The 27,321-nt window shown below is 41.0% G+C and overlaps 3 protein-coding genes and 1 long non-coding RNA gene across 5 annotated transcripts in view; 2 read left to right on the forward strand and 2 right to left on the reverse strand.

The window, feature by feature from the left end:
• Window positions 1-635: 635 nt before the first annotated feature.
• On the reverse strand, window positions 636-14,696 carry jpt1b (Jupiter microtubule associated homolog 1b). Its single transcript, XM_047815672.1, has 5 exons — window positions 14,475-14,696; window positions 9,811-9,950; window positions 3,124-3,230; window positions 2,011-2,038; window positions 636-1,149 (listed from the first exon to the last, which is right to left on the reverse strand). The coding sequence occupies exons 1-5, from the start codon at window positions 14,528-14,530 to the stop codon at window positions 1,013-1,015; spliced, it is 468 nt and encodes a 155-aa protein (XP_047671628.1). The 5' UTR covers window positions 14,531-14,696; the 3' UTR covers window positions 636-1,012.
• On the forward strand, window positions 8,798-16,069 carry LOC125145083. Its single transcript, XR_007143399.1, has 2 exons — window positions 8,798-8,988; window positions 15,909-16,069. It is a non-coding gene; the product is annotated as an uncharacterized LOC125145083 (long non-coding RNA).
• sumo2b (small ubiquitin like modifier 2b) lies at window positions 15,399-23,197 on the reverse strand. Its single transcript, XM_027158838.2, has 4 exons — window positions 23,040-23,197; window positions 21,073-21,204; window positions 19,278-19,349; window positions 15,399-16,210 (listed from the first exon to the last, which is right to left on the reverse strand). Exons 1-4 carry the CDS (start codon window positions 23,058-23,060, stop codon window positions 16,148-16,150), a joined length of 288 nt encoding a protein of 95 aa, XP_027014639.1. The 5' UTR covers window positions 23,061-23,197; the 3' UTR covers window positions 15,399-16,147.
• Window positions 23,198-23,412: 215 nt separating this feature from the next.
• nup85 (nucleoporin 85) overlaps window positions 23,413-27,321 on the forward strand; it is a 6,791-nt gene continuing 2,882 nt past the window's right edge. The window contains exons 1-11 of one of the 2 annotated variants that reach the window (XM_027158817.2): window positions 23,413-23,457; window positions 24,339-24,432; window positions 24,529-24,691; window positions 25,175-25,245; window positions 25,340-25,371; window positions 25,516-25,585; window positions 25,702-25,823; window positions 25,930-26,064; window positions 26,405-26,527; window positions 26,774-26,905; window positions 27,053-27,159. In XM_027158817.2, coding sequence (XP_027014618.1) covers window positions 24,567-24,691; window positions 25,175-25,245; window positions 25,340-25,371; window positions 25,516-25,585; window positions 25,702-25,823; window positions 25,930-26,064; window positions 26,405-26,527; window positions 26,774-26,905; window positions 27,053-27,159 — 917 coding nt within the window. In that variant the 5' untranslated portion in view covers window positions 23,413-23,457; window positions 24,339-24,432; window positions 24,529-24,566. Of the gene's footprint in view, window positions 23,458-23,779; window positions 23,961-24,338; window positions 24,433-24,528; window positions 24,692-25,174; window positions 25,246-25,339; window positions 25,372-25,515; window positions 25,586-25,701; window positions 25,824-25,929; window positions 26,065-26,404; window positions 26,528-26,773; window positions 26,906-27,052; window positions 27,160-27,321 lie in introns of those variants that run through there. The other variant, XM_027158816.2, reaches the window with a different exon arrangement.

The following is a 27,321-nucleotide window of genomic DNA, read 5'->3' on the forward strand; positions in this document are numbered from 1 at the left end:
AGGGACAACACTTCATTTATGAATCCTCACACAATTTAATAATGCCACTTACGCATAAAGAGTTTCATACATCACCTGTTGATGAGTCGTTTGCAACGGATCGATTAATCGAATCAGCTCTTGTTGAGAATCGACTCACATACTGGAAGTGTTTTTGTTAATGAATCGATTTAATTAGAAATTAAGCTCAATACACGTAGAGCTTTAGCGAGTTATAGAGTCATATTAAAGTAAATTAAAATAAACTCTTTTCGAAAATTTGCAAAGTCTTATTGAAACAATAAAGAGCCGTTTGGGAGTCGACTCACACTATAGAGCTTGAAAGTCGTATTGATTCTGATGTGATACTGAATTGTGCTTCTTTGGGGAAAAAAAGTGATTCAGATTTATTGTTCATTATTTTGTAAATCTTTGTAATCTTACAATCTTATTGTAAACAATAATTGTGTAAGAGAAATAATACACTTTTGGAGTGTTTAAAACTTTATATAGCCTTTTGCTTTTGTAATGTTTTATTAATGATGTCATCATGAGATCTTTAATAAACATGATTGTTATAAGACTAATCTGTAATTTATAAAAGCATGATTGTGTAATAATGAAATGTTTTAGTACACAAACACCAGCAGAGGCAGTGAAATTCATATCAATCTTTATTTGTCTTTAGAAATTTAGCGTGACGAATCTTGTCCTTGCTTTGCCTCCCATGCTTCCCCCCGCACGGCCTGCGCTCTTCACGATGGGCTGAAATGGAGCTTTTACATAAAGTGCTTCTGCCAACCAGCTTTCTTTCTTTCATTTTCTTTTCTTTTTTTTTTTGCAATAGAAAAACAATAATACAGACATGTGGTAGTGGACAAAAAGAAAAAAAAATCATCCCATGGCTCACATGATGAGAGAGAGAGAGAGAGAGAGAGAGAGAGAGAGAGAGAGAGAGAGAGAGAGAGAGAGAGTGAATCTTTAAAAAAAGAGAGAGAGAAAGAGAGAGAGAGAGAGAGATCAGTGAGCGAGCTCAGCCCAGGATGAGGCTGGATTTTCCACCAGGAGGGTTTCTTCGGCCAGAGGAGGCACCAGAGGCCTGTTTCTGCTCTTCCTCCTTCTGCTGCTGCTGAGGCTCTTCCTCAGGGGCTTCGAAATCCTGTGACTGATCTGCACACAAATACACAAACGCACACTCGCTGTGATTAAGTGGCTCTAATCCCAGTACCACGATAAACCCTGTGCTCCAGATGTGCAGCTTTAAGTACACTGAAACATGGAGGAGACAACACTCACTTTACCTACAGACCACACAGATGTCACTACCACAGGAGATCACAGCCTCCAGGCAAATAACCAACATCTCTCATTTTATACACATCACTAATGTACTCTTATTATTCGCCTGCCATTATGTTGGCAGACTACCCCCCTGAATAAAGCCCTCTTTTTGTGGGCTGTCTCCATAAACGTAGCAGATGAGCTTTATTATACAGATCCACTATAAAACCTGATGAATATTAACGCTGTGGATGAAATCTGTCTCAACTATTTTAAGATAACGTTTTACTGCACGCAGGTCTGATGAATAAGACGCAGTGTTTCTCAGAGAGCATGTAGCAGAGCCACCGTTTATCTTAATGTGCATCATGTGCTGGTGTTTAGAGCTACAGAGAGAGAGAGAGAGAGAGAGAGAGAGAGAGAGAGAGAGAGAGAGAGAGAGAGAGAGGAAGAGAGAGAGAGTTAACCAGGAGAGAGAGAGAGAGAGAGATGAGGACAGAGAGAGAGAGATTAAACCAGAGAGAAGAGAGGAGAGAGGAGAGAGAGAGAGAGAGGAGAGGAGAGAGAGAGAAGAGGATTAACCAGGAGAGAGAGAGAGAAGAGAGAGAGAGAGAGAGAGAGAGATGATTAACCAGGAGAGTAGAGAGAGATAGAGGAGAGAGAGAGAGAGAGAGAGAGAGAGAGAGAGAGAGAGAGGAGATTACTTAAAGACTGATTAGAACGAGGATGAGGTACAGTAAAAACACTCACCATGGTTTACTTGCTCGTAGTTTTCCTCCTGGAAAAAACAAAGAGGTTTTAAATACAAACACAGCTACAGATCAGCGCTAGTCCTGTTTTCACTCAGCCGTGTAAGTCAATAAGACAAGTAGCACTTACAGCAGACACTTGTTATCTCCAAATGTCTCTAAATGTGTTTATTACTTAAAACCCACTGTGTGTGTGTGTGTGTGTGTGTGTGTGTGTGTGTGTCTGTCTGTCTCTGTGTGAGTGTGTGTGTATCTGACTCTGTGTGAGTGTGTGTATCTGTCTCTGTGAGTGTGTGTGAGTGTGTGTGTATCTGTCTCTGTGTGAGTGTGTGTATCTGTCTTTGTGTGAATGTGTGTGTATATGTCTTTGTGTGAATGTGTGTGTATCTGTCATGTGTATTTGTGTGTTTGTGTAATAGGACAGTGAGGTTCAGAACATTAAAGCTCTTTCTCAGCCCTCAATTTTTATCCATTTCCTTCAAACAGACTAAACATAAGTAGACCTGCGCCCACACACACACACACACACACACACACACACACAAGTTAAAACATGTCTTCACAAATTCTGCTGCGTTATAATCTGTGACAGAGGAGCAGCTACAGCAGGTATAATAACTGCTTTCTCCAACACAGCACTGACGCTCAGGCTGAGGAGACATCCACCCGGGCAGGATATAAACTAACTGTAGAGACGATAAAAACCTTTATACTGTTTATAAGTCAATCCCGGGGGTCATATAGGTTAGGAACCAATGATATGAGTTATGGACCCACTGTATGGGTTCTAAAACGATTGCATTGTAAAGTTATTAACCAAACACACAGAAGGTTCTGAATCAATAGTCTGGGTTAGGAACCAATGATAGAGTTAAAGAGAGAGAGGCATCAGTAAATAGTCCCACAGTTGCTTCCTAATCTGTACAATTGGTTCATAACCTCTTTGGCTGGTTCATAATTTGCATGATTGGGCTTGCCGTAAAGACTTTCCTACAGTTCTACATCTTATGAGTCAATCACATGGTTTATGAACCAATCGTAGAGATTAGAAGGCAATTGCAGGATCACATCTACTACATCTACTGATGCCTCTGTCTCTCCGTTCTGCACTCACCGTGGGTTTGGCTGCGTGTTCAGAGTTGTTTAGGTAGATTGGCGGCTGGTGGCACCGCCTCAGTGGGGCGGAGTGTTCTCCACACAGCACTCCGCTCGCTTCTCCGCCTGCAGCGATAAATAAGGTTGATGACATCATCAGCAATGCAAAAGGGTTAGAAGTGTTGTGTCAAGTATGAGAAAAGTTCTGTGTAGTAGTCAACATGTCTGTTCTGTGCTGCTGTAGCACTACTACTGTAACCTTGCACTGAGATCTCTGGTTAGAATTAAACCTGACTTTAGTGGACAAACTTGTCATGTGGCGATTTTACAAAACGTCAGTCTACAGAATGACACTCATCAAAAATCAGGCTGATCATGGAAATAGTTCAGACCTAAAATGAGCACGATGAGCATGATGAAAGTTGACATTAATAATAAAATCTTAAACCACAGATTACTACATTAGCATCATTAATATGTTCACACACAATATTCTGACCGTCATGATCCGTTTATCTTAATGTGCATCATGTGCTGGTGTTTAGAGCTACAGAAATGGGTTCCCCCTTGAGTCCGGTTCCTCTCAAGGTTCCTTCCTTTACCAATTTAAGGGAGTTTTCCCTCACCACTGCTGCCTGAGTCACCTCAGACTTGCTCATAGGGGAATAAATACATACAGATTGTTCACTATATATATCTAATAATAATCTAGAATTTTTATTCTGTTTATTTTCTTTTATTATTCGTTATTTCTTTTATTACTCCTTATGTTTACCTTCTGCTCTATGTTTATGTTCTGTAAAGCTGCTTTGAGACAATGTGTATTGTAAAAAGCGCTATACAGATAAACTTGAATTGAACTGAATTGAATTGAATCATGATGAGGTGGACGTGAGGCTTTGGAGGACAGAAGCGCTTCTGCAGTACGAGTAATGGATAGACGCTACTCGCCAAATATGGTACAATTCTGGATTCTATATGACGTTATGAACCTCGGTGTATAGACGTTTAATAAGCTATGACCTAAGATGTGTCAGGAGATGAACTTGTCAGATGGACTGGTCATTCATCAACTGGGCAGGTATCTACAGCAGCGAGATGAGTTATGAACCAGTCAAGTTACCGCGTATCAGTTTAAGGGGTTATGAACCAATTACAGAGGTTATGAACTAACTGTTCTGGTTATAACCATGTTAAGAACACGTTATGAACCAATCATTCATAACCTGGTCCTATCCAGGTTATGAATACGCTATGAACCACTCATAATGTTATGAGCCAGTCGTACGGGTTATGAACCAGCTGTACTGGTTATATCCCAGTTATAAAGCAATACAAGGTTTAGGCACCAATCATCTAAACAATGAAGCAATCATCTGGTTTATGTTGAAGGTTATAATCCAGTCATAGGGATTATGAGCGATCTGTAATGGTTACATCTTGATTACGAGCATGTTATGAACCAAGTGTACATGCTATAGACCAGTCATAGATGTTTGGTTAGGTTGTGAACTAACAGAGTTACGACTGTTATATAATGGTTATATAATCTATTCATACAGGTTATTAACCAGATGTTGATGTTATTAACAAGTCATCAAACAATTGTATGGTTTTATAAAACAGTATGTTTTACTGTGATACTCTGTGATACTCTACTGCTGCGTGTGTGTGTGTGTGTGATGAGGATGATGATGATGATGATGATGATGATGGTCATTTGAAACCATCACCTCTTGCCCTGTGTTCCAGCCTAGACAGCTTGTGGACAAATCCTCATCACAGCATCATGACCAACATTAAAAGGTTTCTAATGGATATGAGCATGAGTATATGAGCATTTTATTAGAGGTTAAACCTACAAATTATTAAAAGTACATAATGGCTGTAAAAGCATGAGAGAAGCTCCGAGCGCTAATAAAGAGGGTTTTAACGGCATTAAACCCGAGCGAGCGAGCGAGTTAAGAGCCCACTGTCTCTGCACTGTCCTTATGATGAGAGCTTTAGCAGTCCCTCCTCTCTGTCTCTCTGTGAGGAAAGAATGAGACACATTTTCCAGTGTTTTTACTCCCAGAGATTTAGTGTGGTTTCATGACGCTGTGTTTAAGTCATCAGAATCTGTCCTGACTAACCGATAGTCGCAGCGCTGCTCGGTTCTGGACTCTGATTGGTCAGAAAGTGTTGAGTTGTTTTCAGTTTAATGTAACACGCTGCTTCGGATATGTTATTGTTACTATGGTAACGACTCATCGCAGGGACGTGTACAGTGGACGCTGCTCGTAAACAGATTTAAAGAGCGTTGATTTATTGCTGCTATAGTGCAAGTGAGAAGAGGAAGCAGCTTGTGTTTACGTTTAAACTCAGATTTTACTGATCACACTCGTATTAACTCTCTGTGTCATATGATGGAAGGCCGTCGCATACGAGACGATAAAACAGAATTAGAGTAAAATTAGAATTTACAGGTATAAAAGTGTAGAGAAAACATAAGAATAAAGTTTATGGATCCAGAGACAGACTGACTGATATGAATATGATGATACACAGTGTGAGGATTATTATGTGTGGGACTGACGAACGAATCTCTGTGTAACATGGTGTTAGAATACAAACAACTCCATGGTTTAAGTCGTTCTGTCTCTTTTTATCTGTCCATTATCTATTCCATACTTTCCATTAATTTCCTGTCTGTCTGTCTGTCTGTCTGTCTCTCTTTCTACCTGTATGTCTTTCAACCTCGCCTGTTTCTCTCCATCTCTTTTTCTGTCTCTCTTTGCCAGTATGTCTATTTCTCTTTCTCTCTCTTTTGTCTTCATCCTGTCTTTCCCTCAGCATCGACATTTTCTCTCTCTCTTTCTGTTTGTCTGCCTATCATCTATCTTTCTCCACTCTTTCTGTCTGTCTGATTCTCTGTCTCACGTTCTCTCTCTTTTTATTGTCTGCCTTCTCTTTTTTCTTTTCCCTTACTCTCTCTCTCTCTCTGTCTCCCCCCCTCTCTCTGTCTCTCCCTCTCTGTCTCTCTATCTTTCTCTCTCTCTCCCTCCCTCTCTCTCTTTCTCTTTCTCTCTCTTTTTCTGCATGTCTCTCTCTCTGTCTCTCTCTCTCGCTTTTTCTGCATGTCTCTCTCTCTCCCCCTCTCCATCTCTCTCTCTCTCTGTCTCTTTTTCTTCATGTCTCTCTCTCTCTCTTTCTGCATGTCTCTCTCTCTCCATCTCTCTCTCTCTCTTTCCCTCTGTCTCTTTTTCTGCATCTCTCTCTCTCTCTCTTTCTGCATGTCTCTCTCTCTCCATCTCTCTCTCTCTCTCTTTCCCTCTGTCTCTTTTTCTGCATCTCTCTCTCTCTCTCTCTCTCTCTCTCTCTCTCTCTCTCTCTCTCTCTCTCTCTTTCTGCATGTCTCTCTCTCTCCCCCTCTCCATCTCTCTCTCTCTCTGTCTCTTTTTCTTCATGTCTCTCCCTCCCTCTCTCTCTCTCTCTCTCTCTCTCTCTCTTCATGTCTCTCCCTCCCTCTCTCTCTCTCTCTCTCTCTCTCTCTCTTCATGTCTCTCTCTCCCTCTCTCTCTCTCTCTTTCTGCATGTCTCTCCCTCCATCACTGTATGTGTTTGTGTGTTTATTAGTGACTCCTCTTCACTGAGTGTTGATTAAGACACAGAGTGTTTATTCTGTAAACTCCCAGATAGATCATAATGCCCCTTCAGCGTTAACTACAGTGTGTTATTTAATAACACAGTGAAATGAACAGAGTGTGTGATGACAAAGCGGTGGCACTTGGGATTAACCGAAGCCTCAGACTGCTGCTGATACGTTCTGTACTGTGACGTGATGAAATGACGAAGCAGCTTCGATATGAGTTTGTGTGTTTAAACCCGGCTTAAACTGCCACACTGCTGAGTACAAGTGCACACCTCCCCCCAAAAACACACCCGGACATCTGTGTCTGAGCATCACACACACACACACACACACACACACACACACACACACACACACACACACACACACACACACACACACACATGCTGAACGTCTTCAACAGAAAGCAGTGATTAAGCCACAAAGAGCTCTCAGAAAAACGCCAGCAGCGTCGCTGGATAATGAACTTCAACTGGAGTTCCACTGAGAGACGCTTTTGTGTCTCAAGTGTGTTCTGATAATGTGCTAATGTTAGACACACACATACACACACACACACACACACACACACACACACACACACACACACACACACACACACACACACACAGGGTCTACGGCTGTTTTGCAATAGTGTGTAAAAATTTAAATGAGGATTATCAGTAGCTTCATCAGCTCCAGTGTCATTAATCACACACCTGTCTCACTTATCTGTCTGTCTCACAGACTCTCCCCTTTTCTGCCTGAACTCCTCTTTTTTCCTATCTCTGTTTCTACCTGTCTGTCTATCCCTTCATTCTTTCTCTCTTTTACCTCTCAGCTTATGCAGTCTTTCTGTCTCTCTACTTGTCTGTCTCTCTAACTCAACCTTTTCATCCATGTTAGTCTCCTTTTCTGTCTCTGTGTCTGAATCTCTCTCTCTCTCTTTTGTCTTCAGGCTGTCTTTCCATCAGCTCTCTCTTTCTGCTGGTCTGCCTATCGTCTATCTTTCTACACTCTTTCTGTCTCTCTCTTCCCTGTCTCACTCTCTTGCTTTTTTACTGTCTGTCTTTCCTTTTTTCCCCTTCTTGCTCTTAGTGTTTCTGTCTCTCTCACACCTTCCTTTTCTTTCCACCTGTTTGTTTATCTCTCCCTCTTTCTCTCTACTAGTCCTTCCCTCCACCCCCCTCCACCCCCATTCATACCTTTCATTGTATGCAAATCTAATAAAACTCTGCCCTTCTGTCTGACCCTGTGTTTGCCTTTGTCTTCTGTACACACACACACACACACACACACACACACACACACACACACACACACACACACACACACACACACACCATTTCCTCTGCTCATTTCCCCCTGCTGTGTGTGCTGGGTGTCTGGAAGCTGCTGAGGTTTCCTGCTCTGCCTCCACCTGCCAAACCGAGGCTCATGAGGAACTGCAGATTAGTGCCAGCTCCGTCTAACCACACACACACACACACACACACACACACACACACACACAGCCTTAACACATACATTCTAAACACAATGGAGAGGGAGGGGAGAGAGAGAGAGAGAGAGAGAGAGAGAGAGAGAGAGAGAGAGAGAGAGAGAGAGAGAGAGAGAGAGAGAGAGAGGAAGGACAACAAGTACAACATTTCAGTCCCTGGAAAATCACACCATTATTTTAAACACGCACACAAATACACACACACACACACACACTCTCTCTCTCTCTCTCTCTCTCTCTCTCTCTCTCAAGTAAACAACTGGGTGCTTATTAAACATCTATTACACCCACAGATCTGTGTCAGACCTGATGTGAGCACCCAGTCATGGTGTGTGGAATGATTTACAGGTGATGTCATACAGTGTTGTGTTTCCCATCATCCACCTCTGTGATTTTACACACCAGGAAGTGGAGCTGAGTAACCAGACCATGAGGTCATCTCTACAGGAAATGACACACACACACACACACACACACACACACACACACACACACACACACACACACACACACACACACACACACACACACACACACACACACACACACACACACACACACACACACACAGCGGTGGCTGAATGTTTTCACGACGCAGACGGGAAGCCCAGATGAATCCCTGAACGCCTGTGTGATAGAGCGCAAGGCAACAGGAAGCTGTTAATAAGTGGTTTAGTATGGTGTTGTTTTCCTGTCGTAACACATGAGAAGGAATTCATATAGTGTTTATGTGTGTGTGTGTGTGTGTGTGTGTGTGTGTGTGTGTGTGTGTGGTGTTTGTGCTTCATTAGGTGTCCTGTTACTAGCAGGAATATCCCAGTTGCTTAGAAACAGTGCAGTAACAGTTCCTGATTTCACTTACGTTAAATCAGCTATAATCAGTCGCTCCCTCGCCTGCCTCTCTGTTTCCTTTTATTAAAGTTCATAATAAACCAAAAAAAATCACAAACTCATCTGTCCTGGAGATGACGGAAAACTTAACGCCGAAGCAGTTACGAAGCACTGACACTGGTGACTCCTTCTGTAAACGTTAACATCCATAAACGTCTTCTTACTGAAAAAAAAAATGGCACGCGCTTCGTCTTTCTTAAATAACAGCAGCTGCTACTCAGATTCAAGGAAGCTGCTGACACACACACACACACACACACACACACACACACACACACACACACACACACACACACGCATAAACACGGCCGCGTGACACCACCATCACATGACCTCCACATTCCTGAGTGGAGTGTTTCAAAGAGAAATTAAGGAAATGGTTCAAAAGAGAAAGTGCTTTTCTAGTGAGTTCCTGCTCTGAATGGTTTAGACACAGAGTCTGATTCAAACCAGGAAAATGTTTCTCATAACCAGGATATACATCACTATACCCAACACTGCTCCGGGTGTGTGTTCACGGTGTGTGTGTGTGTGTGTTCACTGCTGGGTGTGTGCATTTTGTATGGGTTAAATGCAGAGAACGAATTATGAGTATGGGTCACTAACTTAGCCGTATGTCACGTCACATATCACACAATCTCTGGTAGAAGAGGAGATCAAACAAAGCTAGGCTGATAATAATGTGTGTGTGTGTGTGTGTGTACTGGGTGGGTTGTTCCTCCGATGGGCGTGGGGGTCCTCGGGCTCGGCGAAGATGTTGGAGGCCATTCTGTTCTTACGCGCCGGCCTTTCCTCATCTGTGCCAAAGCAAATATTGGAGTTTCCGCCTGGAGGCCTCAGAACCCTGCAGAGGAAATTACACTTTTTTTTTTATATACATATATAAAGTTAGCATTTAATAAAACACTCTTATTTTGCAGGATTTAATCCCAAACCGCCTGTGAACTCAGGACGAGCTCATTTTAGGTGCGATCATTATCTGATTATTCTTTATACAACAACCGGAGAAACAGAAATAAAGTCTCCTTCTTAGTGACTGTTGGGAAAAAGATGTTTTCATTTGGTAAGTAAAACCCAATCGATTATATTTAACTCACAGATATGTGGATAGTGAAGATGATGTGGGTGACGTGTGGACATGGGAGGAAGGGCACAGCAAATACAGCAGGGTATAAACACACAACAGGAAATAATCAGTTAAACAAACCAGGAGCTAAAACATACAAGTGAGGTAACAACACAGTGACGTTACAGGGGCTTTGTGAACTAGCAGGTCCTCATTTATTACATTATTACATCACTTTAGCTGCCACTTTATAACCTCCTCAGTGAGGTTTCCAAGGCAACAAAGACATGAGAATATTTCGCTAATTATCAAGCCATCGCTAATCCGACATGTAAAGCTTGTATTTGTAACGTAAATGATGCAAAACACAACTTCTATTGAGCTTCTATCTATAGGTCATAAGATCAGATCCACAAAGCTGCCACTGATGGGCCCTTAAGAGAGGCCCCGGATGCTAAACTGCCCAATGAGATCAATATGAGTGTCTCTGGATGAGAATATCTGCTAAATGGCATCGATGTGAATTCATATCATTTCATGACAGTAATTATTACAAAGGGATGAAGAAAGATGATACAGTTATACAACACGAGGATATAGTTACACTTGTGTGAAAGAAATCTGCGTGTGTGTGTGTGTGTGTTGTACCCAGGTGTGTATATCTCCTGCCAAACGTGTTTTGACATTTAGATTCTCATGAGAGTTAAAGTCTGTCCTTTACAAAGGAAACTTCAGACAGTCAGTGTCTTGGCTGATTGTAAAGGGAAAAAACTGTTTCATTTTTTGGCCTGTTCCTTTAAAAATCAGCACACACACACACACACACACAGAGCGAGCGAGAGAGAGTGAGGGAGAGAGAGAGAGAGAGAGAGACACACCCACACAGAGACACACAGTCACACACACCGACACACACACGCATGCAAATGGGGAAAACGGGGCGCCGTCTCACATTTGTGGTCGTGCTGACATTACGGGAATGAAACAGCTGCAGAGGACGCCGACGAGCATCATCAAAAAGATTTAACAGAGTTAACACTGAACTCGAGGGAGGGAGTCCACACACACACACACACACACACAAAAAAAAAAACAACAGTTACCAGACTGACCACTGCAGGGGACGGTTAACATAAGCTGGGAGGGTCTTTACTACCCAAGCCCTTCTGTCTCTCTCCCTCACACACACACACACACACACACACACACACACACACACACACACACACACACACACACACACACACACACACACACACACACACACACACACACACACACACACACACACCCCCTACAGCTGACCTGAGCCACACCAAATGGAGATTCCTGTGTCAGATGATTTTCATCTATCCAAACGGTACCCTTGGGGACGCTGCAGCCTTGACGACCAATCGAACGTTCGATTCACCTCAGTGATAAAAGAAGGAGGAAGTCGAGGCTGTGTCCCAATCCACACACTCGGGTTTAGCTCGTGCAGAGACTCTAAACGATTATGTGTCAAAAGCCAATTCGAGTGCATGACAGCTCGATTCATTTGCGTTCTCTGTGGGAGTGAAACAGTGCACCTGCAATCGCTAACTATAACCTAACACTTCAAAATACTCCCATCTCAAACTCAACCATTTAACTCAGTATTTAAAAAACAATTCGCATGTTGTTCACAAAATATACATTTACTTAAAAAAAGAAGCAACATTTATAATAAAATAAATTCAGAAACATCTATACTATAAAACATCAAATAAACGAAGGCGGAGCTTCATCTTCATCGCTCAGACAGCTTGCTAGCTCAGTGATGAGGATGATGGAACCATCTGATAAAACTATATCAACATTTCCCCTCAGATATGTTGGCAAATATTAATCATTCAGCATTACGCAGCAAACAAACACTTAATAATCATATACATAGCTAACAGATATTCCCACAGCTCACTGGGTCTGTAATACAACCATACGGTTTTCTGAGTAATTACGATATGTAGAAAAGTCTACCACAATGCTGCTTTGCCCAGAAAACATCAACATATCCTGAAGTGTTTATTCCTGCTTATACAACATTACATATACCGATGACATATTAAAGAATTACACATTGTACATTATCCCTTTATATTTACGTTTAATACTGTGGATTATTTGTGTAACAAGCAGGCTTCTGTTCTCGCTTACGTTATAGCAGCTATAAACACATGTTCTCTCAACAGCCTCTGATTTTTTCTCATGACGAATAAACATACAAATCCATATATCTGAGAAATGGGGGGAAAAAGCGTAAACTCGTCTGTCCTCTTTCAGATACAGCTTTATCTCCGACTGGAACAAAAGAACTGATGGAGACCCGTCCATACATGTTACATAAACATCTCCTTACACAAACCTTCAAAACGTTGACAATTATTATACAGAAATGATAATATATTCTAACACACTTATTAATATACACCTGTAATCTGGTGCTGCTCATCAGCCCGAACATCTTTCGACCAATCAGAAGCCAGAATCGAACATCCTTATAGTGCGGTGAATGTGAGTATCTACACAAGCAGCTAACTAGTGGAGCATTAATAGAAATAGCTGATGCTTTAGTGGATAAAGGCCTCACCAGCTGACACACACACACACACACACATATACACACACACACACACACACTCATACACACACACACACACACACACACACACACACACACACACACACACACACACACAGCTGTTCTGAAGCATTTCTCTGCCTCCCTTATTTGGGAAATGTACAAGAAAGTCCTTTAATATCCACAGATTATCTGTTGCCATGTCGTTCAGCGTGTTATCTGTCATGTAAACTCTGCTTCACCTTCCTGTCCAGATGAAGCGTTAACTTTGAGCAGAAGAGCTTAAATATTCCCCCCTCCTGAGACCCCACCCGACTGTCAGGAGAGAATATTTTCCAGTGACAGAAGTGGAGACACCAATAAAACGTGCTTTACTGCGTTATACTCCAGTTATAAACCGGATTTAAACCGGGATCGAGGGCGTAATCTTTATTCCATATACGATAAAATACATCTGACTTTGTTTTTTTTTTTGGTTTTTTTTGTATTGCAACCTCACCGCATTCCTGTGTATTACCATCACACTGAATCAGATTTAACTTACAATAAACGAATGTTAAGATTAAACTCATCACAAATGTACATTTTATTTTGGATGACAGAACTTAAATCCAGAAATCAACATGTTGCATCAAAGATACTGAGCTGATTCTTCAAGTCTGATCGATCAAGAGCAAAAGTTTAAAGCTTTAAACTCCAATCTTATGTAAACAAATACATAACAGAAATAAACAAATAAATAAACAAATAAATAATACAGGCTTGAGATAAAGACTGGACCTTTCCAAGGCATTATTTCTAACAGAATCTGAAGTATGTTATCTCTTATACACTTAGATATGACATTTAGTTTGTAAAAAGACTTTATATACAGAATATATCGAGTCATTTGGAAAGAAGTTGAAAAAAAAAACCCAAAACAAAAAAATTTAGCATGAACGTTTGAGAAACCCATAAAAGGAGAAGACTGAGGCCTTAAAATATGGAGTTCTTTTAAAGTAGAAACAGTAAAAACAAAAGTGTCGTGTGATATTTTCTACGTTTGAAATGAAATATAGTGTAGATTCACGTCACATTAAGGCATTTTTTGATTTCATTTTTTTATTTTTATTGGGACTAAAAACATTAGCTAGCTTCAGGGAGCCGAGATGAAAGGACAAGTGGCCGGTTGCCAGGGAGATTTCTGTAGCTGAACTGAGCTCGCGCACATCGCAAATTAAAAACTTGTCTGTTTTTTATTATCATTATTATTTATTTTCTTTGCCAAATTAAACCCCAAACAGTTTGATTACATTTTAATTACGAATAAAAATCCGTCTTGTTGCGCTAACGCTGTAGACACGCAGCAGATCCAGAGCTACTGATGAGATAACAGTAAAATATTGCATGCATCCGTATTACTGTGTTATAATAAGATAAATACAGATTATTATTAATGGATTGATTAAAAGACGCACAAACCAGGACACGGTTCTGGTCAGTTCTCTTATTAAAAAAGGCGTTTTCCCGTTTTTTTGACAGTAAAAAAAAAACATGCTGTATTTTTTTATTTTTTAATCAAATCTAATCCACCATTGAGTTAAAACATGTTTATGTCATTAATTCTATTCTTATTAAATCACCCACGTGAGTCCAGTCTACATCCTGAATCTCATCACTCAGATTTCTTTTGTTTGCTTGGGTTTTTTTTATTATTTATTTACCTGGAGCTGTTTTTTGCACTTGGATCCATCCCTTGAAAAGTGGTCGTCGTTGTCATCTCGGACAGGATCGGATTTAGTGAATAAACCTTTCCTCTAAACCGTTTAAACGTTAAATCTTTCCAAAACGTCTAAAAATCCTTTATATCCAGTTCGCATGGACTCCGCCCGACTCGGGATGAATAGGGAATCTGGGCAGCCGTTTTGCTCGAGTTCTAACGCCAGCCCACATACACCCGCCCACTACAAATACGCGCCGTCTGATTGGTCAGAAGACAGAGAATTCGGGATGTGATTGGAGGATTTTTGTGTCGCTTAAAGTTTTTTCGCCCTCATTCCACCGGAATGACAGGCGGTGTGATGCAGCGTCCATTACGGTGCTGTCTGAAAAAAGGGAAGGAAACAATTAAAGCTGACTTAAAATAAAAGGAAGAAAAAATAAATAAATTTAAGCTGACTTTAAAAAATGGAAGGAAATAAAATTTAAGCTAACTTCAAAAAAGGGAGGAAAGGAAAAAAAATTAACGCTGACTTTTAAAAAAAAGGGAAGAAAAGAAAAATTAAAGCTAACTTCAAAAGGGAAGAAAAGGAAAAAAGACGAGTGTTATTTCACTTTTATGGACAGAGACTAAAATGCAAAAAATAAATCTGTATTTTTGGAAATAAATGAATCTAAATCTAAAAATAATACTAATAAAAAAAACCCAAGTTATTTCACTTATTTTTACAGTTACCAATGCTAATAAATTATTTAATCATCTGTCCCATCTGCCCATTTCATATTAAAACATTTTTAATAAAATCTACAGTTATTTCAGATATTTCTGTATACAAAAATCTGTTCACTTTGTATTTCTTGATTTGGTCAACAAATACATTCTTAAACAAATAGGATTTTCATCTGAAAGAAATGAAGCCAATAAGAGGTAAAAAGAGTTTTTCTTTATTTTAAACAAATGATTTATTAGACAATACAGATGCTTTACTTGACAGAAATATCAGGGGTTCTTCTTCCGTTTTTTATTATTTTTATCATTCACAATTCACCTACTGAATCTGGGGCTTTATTCACTTTACACGTCTAATGCCAATCAATAATATAATAATAATAATAAAAATTTGTCTGAAAGAAGATAACAGAAATAAAAGCAGCTAAAATAGAGATAACAGACTTGTCTTGTTTTACCAAACTGTTCCTTTCATACAAAGTGAGTGTTTAATTTTCGTAACTTTTGAGGACACGAGACAACAAAAACGTTTCGTCTGAAGTTTGGTGTCAAAATATTTTCAAATTCAAAATCGCTTTACTCGACTGACATTTCTGCAGAAAGATCTGAACCACAGATTGCTTTTGAGAGATGTTGTGGTCACTTTTAACCAAAGGGGGAAAAAAATCTGGGCTTCTGATCTCACAGCATTTACGCTGCCTCTTTAGAGTGTGTGTGTGTGTGTCTGAGAAAGAGAGAGAGAGAAAAAGAAGATCACTTTATATACAAAAAAGCAGGTACTGCAAAGCTGGAAGAGCATCAACACGCTATACAACAGCAGTCAGGAGTAACTGTGAGGGGAAAAGAGGAGAGGAGGGGGGGAGGGGGAGAGGGGGGGAGGGAGAGAGAGAAAGAGAGAGAGAGAGAGAGAGAGAGAGAGAGAGAAAGAAGGCAGTGAAGTTTCTGCGTTTAGACGAAGCCTCCTGTCTGTTGCTGGAAAACGTCAATTGTGTCCTCATCCTCCATTTCCAACTGTGAGAAGGGAGGGGAGAGAGAGAGAGAGAGAGAGAGAGAGAAAGAGAGAGAGAGAGAAAGAGAGAGGGGTGGTGGAAAAAAGAAACATGAGTGAGCATATTATTCAGCTGCAGGCGATTTTCTGAATGCTTCGTATGTGAAATATTTCCATTAGGTCTGTGAAATCTGGCCTGTCACACTTGAAAGCTTCATGCATGCTTCCTCGGGCTTAATGACGCAAACTGCTCGTCGTTCTGCAAAACGGTGCTTTGACAACATACTGCTGGGATTAAGGTGAAAAACCCTGAAGACTGAAACATTATCGAGAGGAGATTGTGTGAGAGAGTAAATCCTTCAGTGTGGGTCAGTGGGGGGAAGAGGATATATATTATTATACCACAGAGTTGCCGAGATACTCTGGACTCTGATTGGTCAGAAGGCCGTCCTGTGCCTGTTCTAGTACGTTATCGTTTCCATAGTAACAGCTCGTTCATGGGGACCAGCACTGCGGATGCTCCACATAATCGGATTAAAGAGGTGTGTCATGATTAATGTGGTGAAGTTTTCTGTTAGGAGAAATGTTTAAATAACCTGCTATAAGCTTAAATTTATATCCATCATGTTTAATGAGGTCCTCTGTTAAGGAAGCTGTTAGGATGCAGTAAAAAGCAGCAGACTGCATCTTCCTCAACTACAATAAAATTTACATTCAGCTAGTTTTTCCTCATCCCTCATAACCTTCCGGCTCAATAAAGAGTCGGCAGGCGGCTGTAAAGGCTGTAATGGTTTGGGCGAGTGTTCCAGCTATAACGACCTATTGATCATGTTTATTGATCACGACACAGTGGCCAATGGCGGAACTCCTTTGTGTTGTTAAAATGAAAGGAAATGAGCAGCCCCTGATAAATACCCCCATTTGCATTAAATATGCATTTACATCTGTGTGTGCTGCAGCTGACCCACGCTTTTTGTTAAGAACGCAATCACACACACACACACACACACACACACACACACACACACACACACACACACTTGGGTTGAATCCCAAGGGAGCGACTGAGGGTATGAACAAAGCTGCCATATGCAGGGTGAATGTCAGCATGTCACCAAGACGCTTTATTTTAAAAACATTATATGGTACTGACCCTAATGGTGTAGTTTTCCTTACAGGGCTGAGAAAGGGTTCAACAATATGACAAACACATGACAAGATATTTTACAGACACTATGTAGGTTCACACGTTAGTGAAGAGACTATAAATAAACCAAATATTTAAATGAGAAAAAAATGATCATGCTGATTAAGTTCTGAATATAAATCATTGTCGATGGAGGCGTGGTGGGGCGCAGGTTTGTGAATGGAGGGCGGAGTCAGAGAGGAGGAGTGGAGATGAACAAATGGGTGCTGTCACTGGTTCATGATTAACAGCTCGTTATTTATTCTTCTGCCTCACATTGAGATGTTAAATGTCCTATAAGAGAGAGGTGGTGATGTAGAGCAGAGAGCGGCAGCTAAATCACATCCTCTGTGTGTGTGCATGTGTGTGTGTGCGAGTGTGTGTTTTTGTGTGTGTGTGCACGCATGTGTGTGTGTGTGTGCGCGCACATGTGTGTGTATGTGTGTGTGTGCGAGTGTGTTTGTGTGTGTGTTCTAGTAGTTTCCATTTTAAATTAATTTCCCTCAAAACCACAAAAAATAATTTTATTTTATATTAAAATGAATTTAAGCCGTATGAACAATTAAAAGTTAAAAATATAATAAAAAAATAACAAATGTCACAGTTATGAAGTCAAATGATAAAAAACAGTAGCGACAATTATTTCCAAAAGGATAGTGACTATGAATTTATCAAATATATCTTAGTAAAGTGACATCAGGATTATCACCCAGCCCTAAAACACAATCTAATATACACAAGCTTACACACACACTCTATTGTTTTTAACCTACCAGTGTTGTGAACACACAATAAAGATATCTGTATCTCTGTCACTCGTGTCATTATTGACACAGTCCTAAATAGTGTACTTAAGATCTCGAAGACCCTGAGTGACGGTGGCTAATAGTCTGATCTTACACACACACACACACACACACACACACACACACACACACATACACACACCGCTTAGACGATGTCAAATCTCAAAATGTCAATAACACAAATCTGATTTTTAAATGTATGAATTGATTCAGAGAGCAAATGTAAGGAAATGTAATTATGAGGAATAATCTGCACATTTCCACACAGATAACTCAAAAATAATCAGGTTTTGCAACGTTCGTGGTAACAGGAGGATGTGAATACACATGGATCGATAATCAGATCAGATTTCCCTCTGAATGAACTCTAGTAAAGAGGGAGTATGTGGTAAAACCTCCTGTTTTATTGGTATTATTGTTATTTTCCCTTAAACATAGTCTCTCGTGTTGTGTTGAATGAAAAAAACGTTTGTAAATCTGCTAGCAGTTTTAATTCACTCATTCTCTACCGCTTATCCGAACTTCTCGGGTCACGGGGACCCTGTGCCTATCTCAGGCGTCATCAGGCATGATACACCCTGGACGGAGTGCCAACCCATCGCAGGGTACACACACACACACACACACTCTCATACACACACACACACACACACACACACACTACGGACAATTTTCCAGAGACGCCAATCAACCTACCATGCATATCTTTGGACCGGGGGAGGAAACCGGAGTACCCGGAGGAAACCCCCGAGGCACGGGGAGAACATGCAAACTCCACACACACAAGGCGGAGGCGGGAATCGAACCCCCAACCCTGGAGGTGTGAGGCGAACGTGCTAAGCACTAAGCCACCGTGCCCCCCAGTTTTAGTTCAGTACAAGATAAAACATATAAAGTGCTGTTTACATGCCAGGATGCTGAATAAATGGGATGATAATCCGATTATAAATGTATATAAAGGTAAACACTGTCAGGTTATTTACTGAAATTAAAATAAAAACACGTGTTCTGATCTCCAGATCAGACTTTATTATTGCCTGAGGTTTTTAAATCGATCGACAGAAATAAAAAAGCAGGTCATGTGATGTAGGGTCATACCTGTGCAGGCGTGTCTGTCTCATTAATGGGCTGCCCGTCGAACCGGAACCGGATTTGCCTCATCGTCAGACCCTAAAGAAACAAAATGAGTAGAAAAACAAACAAACAAACAACAGAAATCAATTCAGCACTTTTTACACACACACACACACACACACACACACACACACACACACCCAAGGGAGGTCAGCACTCCCCTGCTGCTGATTAGCTCGAAATCTGAGGAATCAATATTACATTCATTCTGTGAATTTCCAGATGATGCATTAAAGACCTTTTCAATCTGAACACATCTTTCTGACCCACTTTACCGCAGTCCTCTTAGCGCTCTCATCACACAACACCACAATACTTAGATATCTTCGCCTTTGTGTTCGCGTTACTGCTTGGATAGTTAAAAGATGATGCGGTCACAGCATTGCAGAGAAATAACACAACATAATACTGATATTGTGATGCAGTAAACACAATACAACTCTCTGACATGCGTTTCTGTTGTTTTTTTTTTTTTAAATAACAAACTCAAACAACGAAAAGAAGAGAATAGCCCCTTCAATGCTGCAATTAAAAGATCAGTGTTTCATTTTGCATGAATAAAAAGGGCCCAGCACTGAACTAGCTCTACAATGATGACAAACTTATAATATCTGCAGTTTTAATTATTTTATACCGAAAAGAAGATTTTTTAAATCTACTTTTATCTCAGCCAATCAGATGGCTGTAGAGCTCCTATTAAAGAAATCAATCGAGAAGCCTGTTCAACGTTTATTTTAGCCGAACTAGCCTTAGGACGTGAAGTTTCTGGTTGCCTAGCAACAGCTCTCTCGCGACGTCTCGGCCCAAATCCGCATCGTTTTTTGAAAAACCGAGAGATCCTCAGAGTTTGTTTGATTTTGTGTTAATTCCAACACAAATGGGAAACACAATCTGTTCTTTTTAAGTTACACATTTGTTTTGTTCCGCATCCTACAGCTCGGGTTAGTTTCGCTCCGCTAGTCTACAAACATGCAGGGTCATCTTTCTAATGCCGTGTCCATCCTCACAAAGCCGCAATTCATTTATAAGATTAAGAGCTGCAACCTGGCCAAAAAAAAAAAAAAACGTTGAGTATCATCTAACACAAGCACGCTCTTGTCGCTCGGTGTGAAAACAGTGACGCATGTTGGAGTATAGTTTATGGGTTCATTTACTCAGAGAGCTCACTCCAGCTTTGGGACGAGGGCCTGGTTCCCCTCAGCACTCCTCAGATTTATGGGATGTTCTTGAAATCAGTAAAAGTCACATACTGGAAAAGCTTCAAAAAGATTGTTTGGCCACTCTGGAGATTTCACACTGCTGCACTTCTTTTATATCTGTCTGTACGAGTTTGAGCATCATATAATACACTCGTTTTTTGTTTTTTTTTTATTCCATCTAAAAAATTGCTCCGATATAAATGCGTTGTTTACGCGATGAGAGTTCACAGCTCAATCACGGACATGACCAGGGTGAAATAATAATCACTATATCATTAAATCATCAGCACCAGGTCCACTGTAACTAGCTGATGCACATCTAAATAAAAAACAATACATGACATTACGTAATTAGTTTTCTTAAACTACTCTCACAGTATCAGATTTGACTCGGTTCAGTAATTCTGGAAGTCATTAACCGTTATCGTGTGACCGTATGACACCATCACGTTAGGCAAAAGACACTGTGTCCTGGATCCCTGCATGCTAATGCATTTATTCTGTATTCGTAACAGAAAGAGAACTGTGTGTGTGTGTGTGTGTGTGTGAGTGATACTCACCTGTCTCTCACAGTAAGCCTTCATGAGTTTGCTGAGCGGTGTGTGCCTCTTAATCTTAAACTGCACCACTGAGCCGTCCTGTCCTGCCACCTTCAGGTTGATGTGGTCATTGTTCTCAGTTTTCACTCCCTCCTACATAAACACACACACCAGAAACTCATAATAATATAATCAGTGTGTCTTGCTCAGTTAAAACAGACAGACTTTTATTCCAGATTTTTGCCCCGCATACTTTCAGATGAAGATGCTTTCTGATTGACTCCCACTGCACGCAGACCAACCGCTTGTTCACATGTCCGATCTCACGTATTAAACTTCACAACAAACGCTGAATGCACTTCTGCGGGTGCTCAGACACACGCACGCGTTTCGGTCAGGTGTACAAACTTTTGCACACCCAGATTTTCATAACATTAAACTCAAGAGTATTGTTTAGTGTCACGTAATGAACCTCACATGGTTATGGGAGACATTTGTGGATTGTTGACTGCAGTGTCACACAGACTGCCTTTTCTTGTGAAAGTGGGCGGGGCTTAACCATGTTAATGACAAAAAAAAGTGATATCTAAAAGCCCAGATTTCAAAACTAATCTTTACTCTGGACGAAGTCTGTGTTTGTAATTTCTGGGATGTCTACCATATATTTAGAGTTTAAAAAACCCCCACAATCTTATGTTTAGTAAATCAAACACTTTACTTTTGTAACTTAAAATCATCATATTACACTTTTTCACGTCCTCTGACTTTATACTGTAATAACGTGTAAGCCTACTATCCCTTGTCACTAAGATGATGACAGGTTTCCTATTTTGAGTCTGGTTCCTCACCTTAATGTCCTCTCATTAAGACTCTATAATCTACATCTGGGGTTCTATAAAGCTGCTTTGTGACACTGTTTGTGTGTCATTAAAACCTCTAATATAAATAAAATCAACTTCAATTATTTAGCATTTACCTTTTGCACGCTGCTGTTATTCACTATGACCTACCATACGGCTAAAAGTATGTGACCAGACGTGCGTGTGCTTCTTTCCCCCAAACTGCTACACACAAGTTGTATGTACTATAACTGAGATTGTGTGATGCACAAACTTCTGCCCATAACTCTTAATTTACCTCAGTTTACATATACAGCATTTAGCAGACGTCCTTATCCAGAGTGACTTACATTTTTTTTTTACTGAGCAATTGAGGGTTAAGGGCCTTGCTCAGGGGCCCAGCAGTGGCAGCTTGGTGGGCATAGGAATCGAACTCACAACCTTCCGATTGGTAGCCCAACACCTTAACCACTAGGCTAGAGCCAGGGCAAAAGGGACTGCCTGGAGGGGGAACAGAGAAAAAAAGGGCCTTGCTCAGGGGCCCAGCAGTGGCAGCTTGGTGGACGTAGGAATCGAACTCACAACCTTCCGATTGGTAGCCCAACACCTTAACCACTAGGCTACCACATCCTTTAACAAGTCATATATCTCGTAGTGCTAAAAATAAACAACCGGACTACATATGTATCACGATTAATAACCTCTAAACAATCTCATCGGCTAGCAAACAAACGTATAGTTCATGCTAATGTTGCTAAAACGGTCAACCAAAAACGCGTATAACGTTCGGTTACAGCTATAAATGAGTCACTGTGTCCTTTTCCTTAACAGCCAGGATTAATAAATGATATCTGAAGCGAAATATCACTAAATTAATCGCTCATAAACATCTTAATTGAAAGCTAATATGCTAGCTGTAGTAATGGCGGTTACCCGCCTAGCCAAAGCGCGTGCACGACTCTTCCGGTGTAAAGCAGCAGTTACAGTGTTTATCCACTAAGCGGAATATTTCTCTATTGTATAACAGCGTATCTATTTTGTTCCTAGACGTATTTTATTCTTCTATTTTCTTCTATTAAAAACGATCCGTAGACTAACATTAGATTGTTATAATTTAATAATAATAATAATAATAACAATAACACTCACCTTGGGTTTCTCGTCTGCCATGGTTATTGTATTTGTGCTGCCTTTACGCCGCCACACAAAAGACTCCGCGGGGACGCGCACGTCCGCGCCCCCGCCTTGAAAAACCGGCCACGACGTGCGCGGCCACGACACCGACGCGCGTGCTCAGCGAGCACCGCTGATTGGCAGAGAGACGAGGACGCGCAGGACGCACGGCGTCGTATCGACATCGCGCGCGAACCCGTGTGTGAACGTGCACGCGCGTGCCTCAAACACGACGTCTTTTTCTTTCACGGATTCCAGTGTCCAATAACCGAACGTACAAAAAAAAGGCAGCGGGACTGTTAAGCATTATTAGTTTTGACACTTAAATGTTTGAGAATCCAATGAAAAAGGGTGGATTTTGAGTGGTAACCATGACAACAGAGACTGGGTCTCGGTCAGTGCCGTAGACGGACGCCATCTTTGTTCAGGGATTAATGACATATAATCCGCTATAAGCATATAAATGTAGTTTATATATATTATGTTCTAAATCACCGATATTACAGATAAAGTTTAGAATCTTTTAATTTTTTTAGCTTGAAATGATATTTGTGTGATGAACAAACACGAATACAGCTTGATAAACAAACGCTGAAAATCCACTAAACTACATAACCACAGGAAGAAAAAAAACAGATGGAAACTAATCCTGAAACTAGACCCCGTTCTTTCATTTCTCTCGCGATACGATATTATTTTAACTCAGGCGATCTGACAGGCCGCCTTTCTATGTCACTTCCGGGGTCCTGGCAGCGAGTCGCCTAGCAGAGGCGCTAAAATCATAAAGCTTGTAGCGTGAAGTTTGACTAGTTAATGCGTCAAAACATAAATCTGTATAAACATAAAACCGTCTCCTTTTCGTAAATGGAGGAATTAGATGTAGAGCCGACAACCACGGTAAACTGAGCTAAAGCTAAAATTAGGTCCATTATGTGGATCAGTTGCTAACTGTAGTGTAATAATAATAATAATAATAATAATAATAATAATAATAATACCAGATAAGACTAAACATGCTGGGGGAAGAACCACATATGGGAGTGATGGTTGGGGGGCGCAAACTTTTGTTTGTTTTTGTGTATATTGTTATTACTTGTGACTAAATGCAGCATGTAAAAGACTTGTGCAGTGAATAATTTACTTACTGGTGTGTTTGTGTTTGCGTGGTGTGTGTGTGTTTGTTTATGTGTGTGTGGTGTGTATTTGTGTGTGTGTGTATTTGTGTGTGTGTGTGTGTGTGTGTGTGTGTGTGGACGGACGGACATGTGCACACAGTCGATCCCCGGCGTAGGGTTTAAACAGAGACATCTGGGCTTTGAGTGGGGACCAGGAGACCTGCTGGTGTACGAGACCAACTTTAAATTACAAGGTAACACACACACACTGGTGAAGAGCTTGTGTGAGAGACTTGTTACATTTGTTTGTCATTTACTCATTACCGTCACTCCCTCCCTGATACACACAGGTCCGGGTTCTGGAGGCTCTGGAGGTCCCTCCGTCCACATGGTGCGCAGAGATGAGGACATCTACTCGCCCATCCTGCGCAAGCTCTTCAACGAGTCACATCATATCTTCGTCGGGCTGCAGAACATCACAGACGACGTTCCGAGCAAGAACAAGAAACCGCAGTAAGAACAAGAGAATTTTACTCGCACTGACTTATTGAATATTTCTCAGTGATTATGATTATTATTATTATTATTATTATTATTATTATTATTATTACACTACAGTTAGCATCTGATCCACATAATGGACCTAATTTTATCTTTAGCTCAGTTTACCGTGGTTGTCGGCTCTACATCTAATTCCTCCATTTACGAAAAGGAAACGGATTTATGTTTTGACTTGCATTAACTAGTTACAGTAACCATTTCACCACACAACTCTTTTACAACCTCATGATTTGTACATGTGTAGCTTCTGTAGGAAAAATGTGTGCAAATAAGTCATTCTCTGTTGCTTTTAAAGCAGATCAGCTCTGGTGTTTATTTCTGCCAGTTTTTATAACTGCCAGTGTATCAGCATGTACACACACACACACACACACACACACGCGCGCTGTTGTGTGTTTCTTCCCCTAATCTCTCACTCTCTTTGTGTTTCTGCAGGTTTGTGAGCATCAGTAAGAACTACAGGTCTGTAATACGAGCCTGTATGGAGGAACTGCAGCAGGTTGCAGGTGTGTGTGCGCGCGTGTGTCTGTGTTTGCGTGTGTACGCGCACGTGTGTGCGTGTTCGTGGTGGTGTTGTAACACTTTCTTTCTCTCTCGCAGTATCCACTGAAGTCACACAGTACCACAACCAGGTACTGATTCTCACACATAACTGTAATGCTAATAAAATTAATATTAGTAAAATGACACATGTCTACAGAGCATTACAAAATTTATTCATAAATGATCAATAAAATAAAATGAATCCCCTAAAAAGTGTGTGTGTGTGTGTTCAGGTGTCCATTCTCTTAGCGATCGAGCTCATCTGGAATCTGTGTGAGGTTCTTTTCATCGACGCCGCATCAGGTAGACTATACACACTTTATACACACTTTATGCAGATCGCACATAAAAACACTCTTTAGTATGTGTGAATGTTCCTAGAGGTGTGTTGTGTACTTTAAACGTTGTGTTGTTTTTAGCCGGATCGCTCTTGTTGCACCTGCTGGACTGGGTGCGTTTACACAAAGCTGACGTGGATGAGAAAGCGAGGGAAGTCCTTCAGAGTGAAAGCCCCACACGTCATCACAGTTACTGGGATGTGGTAATGTAACTCTCATCCTCCATCATCCTGCTGAACAAAAAACTACAGCGATGCATAGTTAACTCTCTCTCTCTCTCTCTCTCTCTCTCTCTCTCTCTATCTGTAGGTGATGTGTTTTGTCCTGCAGGGTCGTATGGACGAGGCTCGACAGGTTCTGCAGAAACAGGCATCTCTACAGCCGGAGTCCAGAGCCATGTATCAGATGATGGACAACCTGCTGCACAAAATGCCTGTGTTTAATGTAAGGACATCATTTTCCCAAAAGTGAGACAGAATCCACTCTTAGCAGTCAGGATATTCTAACGAAGAATGTGTGTGTGTCCCTGTGTGTGTGTGTGTGTGTGTGTGTGTGTGTGTGTGTGTGTGTGTGTGTGTGTGTCCCTGTGTGTGTGTGTGTGTGTGTGTGTGTGTGTGTGTCCCTGTGTGTGTGTGTGTGTGTGTGTGTGTCCCTGTGTGTGTGTGTGTGTGTGTCCCTGTGTGTGTGTGTTTGTGTGTCCGTGTGTCTGTGTCCCTGTGTGTGTGTCTGTTTCCCTGTGTGTGTGTGTCCCTGTGTGTGTGTGTGTGTGTCCCTGTGTGTGTAGCCCAGTGGCGCTCAGACCCTCACAGAGTTTGATGTAAAGTGGAGGCACTGGCACGAGGAGTGTGATCGCTGTCTCCAAGACAACTCCTTTGCTAGCAGCCGTCACCTGGAGACCATCTGCAAGGTGAAGCCTTATAATAATAATAATAATAATAATAATAATAATAACAATAACAATAACAATAACAACCATAATGTCAGTTTTAACATGTCTGGTCTTACACACTGTGTCACTGCTGAATCTCACTCAGAGAAAACACAGAATTTTTTAGATACTTACAAGATGCATCACACTTTTTTAATCATTTCTAGTTACACATATATATATACACACATACACAATGAGATGGATTGTGTTGTGTGTGTTCAGGTCCTGGTGGGTGATGAGGACACTCTGCTGGAGCAGAAAGAGCTGCTGGGATCCTGGTACCATTTACTGATCAGCCGTCTGCTGTTCTCTCATCCTACTGTTAAACCCGCTGAGCTGCACTACTATGCTCAGGTACACACACACTCACACACGTTCTAGATTTATGTGGATATTAGTAGGTTCACAAATATGATAACAAGGTGGAAAAACACCAGCAATTATTTTCTTTTTTTAATAACTGATCCAACGAGAACACACTATCTGTGTTTATGTGTTTAGTCGAGTATGGACATGTTCCTGGACTCCCACAGTGCTCCAGAGCCTCTGGACAGCATCTTACTTGCTGCATTTGAGTTTGACCTTCATCAAGTTATTAAAGACTGCAGGTCAGTAAACCCCTGACGACTCGCTGCTCCTCTGACACAACACATCACCACAGCCGTATGGGAATGTAGACACTAGTTCATATATGTGCAGTTTGTGATGCTGTCTCATTAATGTGTGTGTTTGTGTGTGTGTGTGTGTGTGTGTGTGTGTGTGTGTGTGTG

Source organism: Tachysurus fulvidraco, chromosome 7, assembly GCF_022655615.1.
Source record: "Tachysurus fulvidraco isolate hzauxx_2018 chromosome 7, HZAU_PFXX_2.0, whole genome shotgun sequence".
In the NCBI taxonomy this organism is placed as follows: Eukaryota; Metazoa; Chordata; class Actinopteri; order Siluriformes; family Bagridae; genus Tachysurus; species Tachysurus fulvidraco.

Coding starts and splice junctions, on each gene's coding strand:
- jpt1b (XM_047815672.1), bottom strand. CDS start 14,530: ATGACAACGACGACCACTTTTCAAGGGATGGATCCAAGTGCAAAAAAC. Junction 2,039..3,123: donor AACACGCAGCCAAACCCACG/GTGAGTGCAGAA, acceptor TGTTTTTTCCAG/GAGGAAAACTACGAGCAAGT. Junction 1,150..2,010: donor CTACGAGCAAGTAAACCATG/GTGAGTGTTTTT, acceptor ATTTGTGTGCAG/ATCAGTCACAGGATTTCGAA.
- sumo2b (XM_027158838.2), bottom strand. CDS start 23,060: ATGGCAGACGAGAAACCCAAG. Junction 21,205..23,039: donor TGGCAGACGAGAAACCCAAG/GTGAGTGTTATT, acceptor GTGTTTATGTAG/GAGGGAGTGAAAACTGAGAA. Junction 16,211..19,277: donor AGACAGACACGCCTGCACAG/GTATGACCCTAC, acceptor CCCTTCTCACAG/TTGGAAATGGAGGATGAGGA.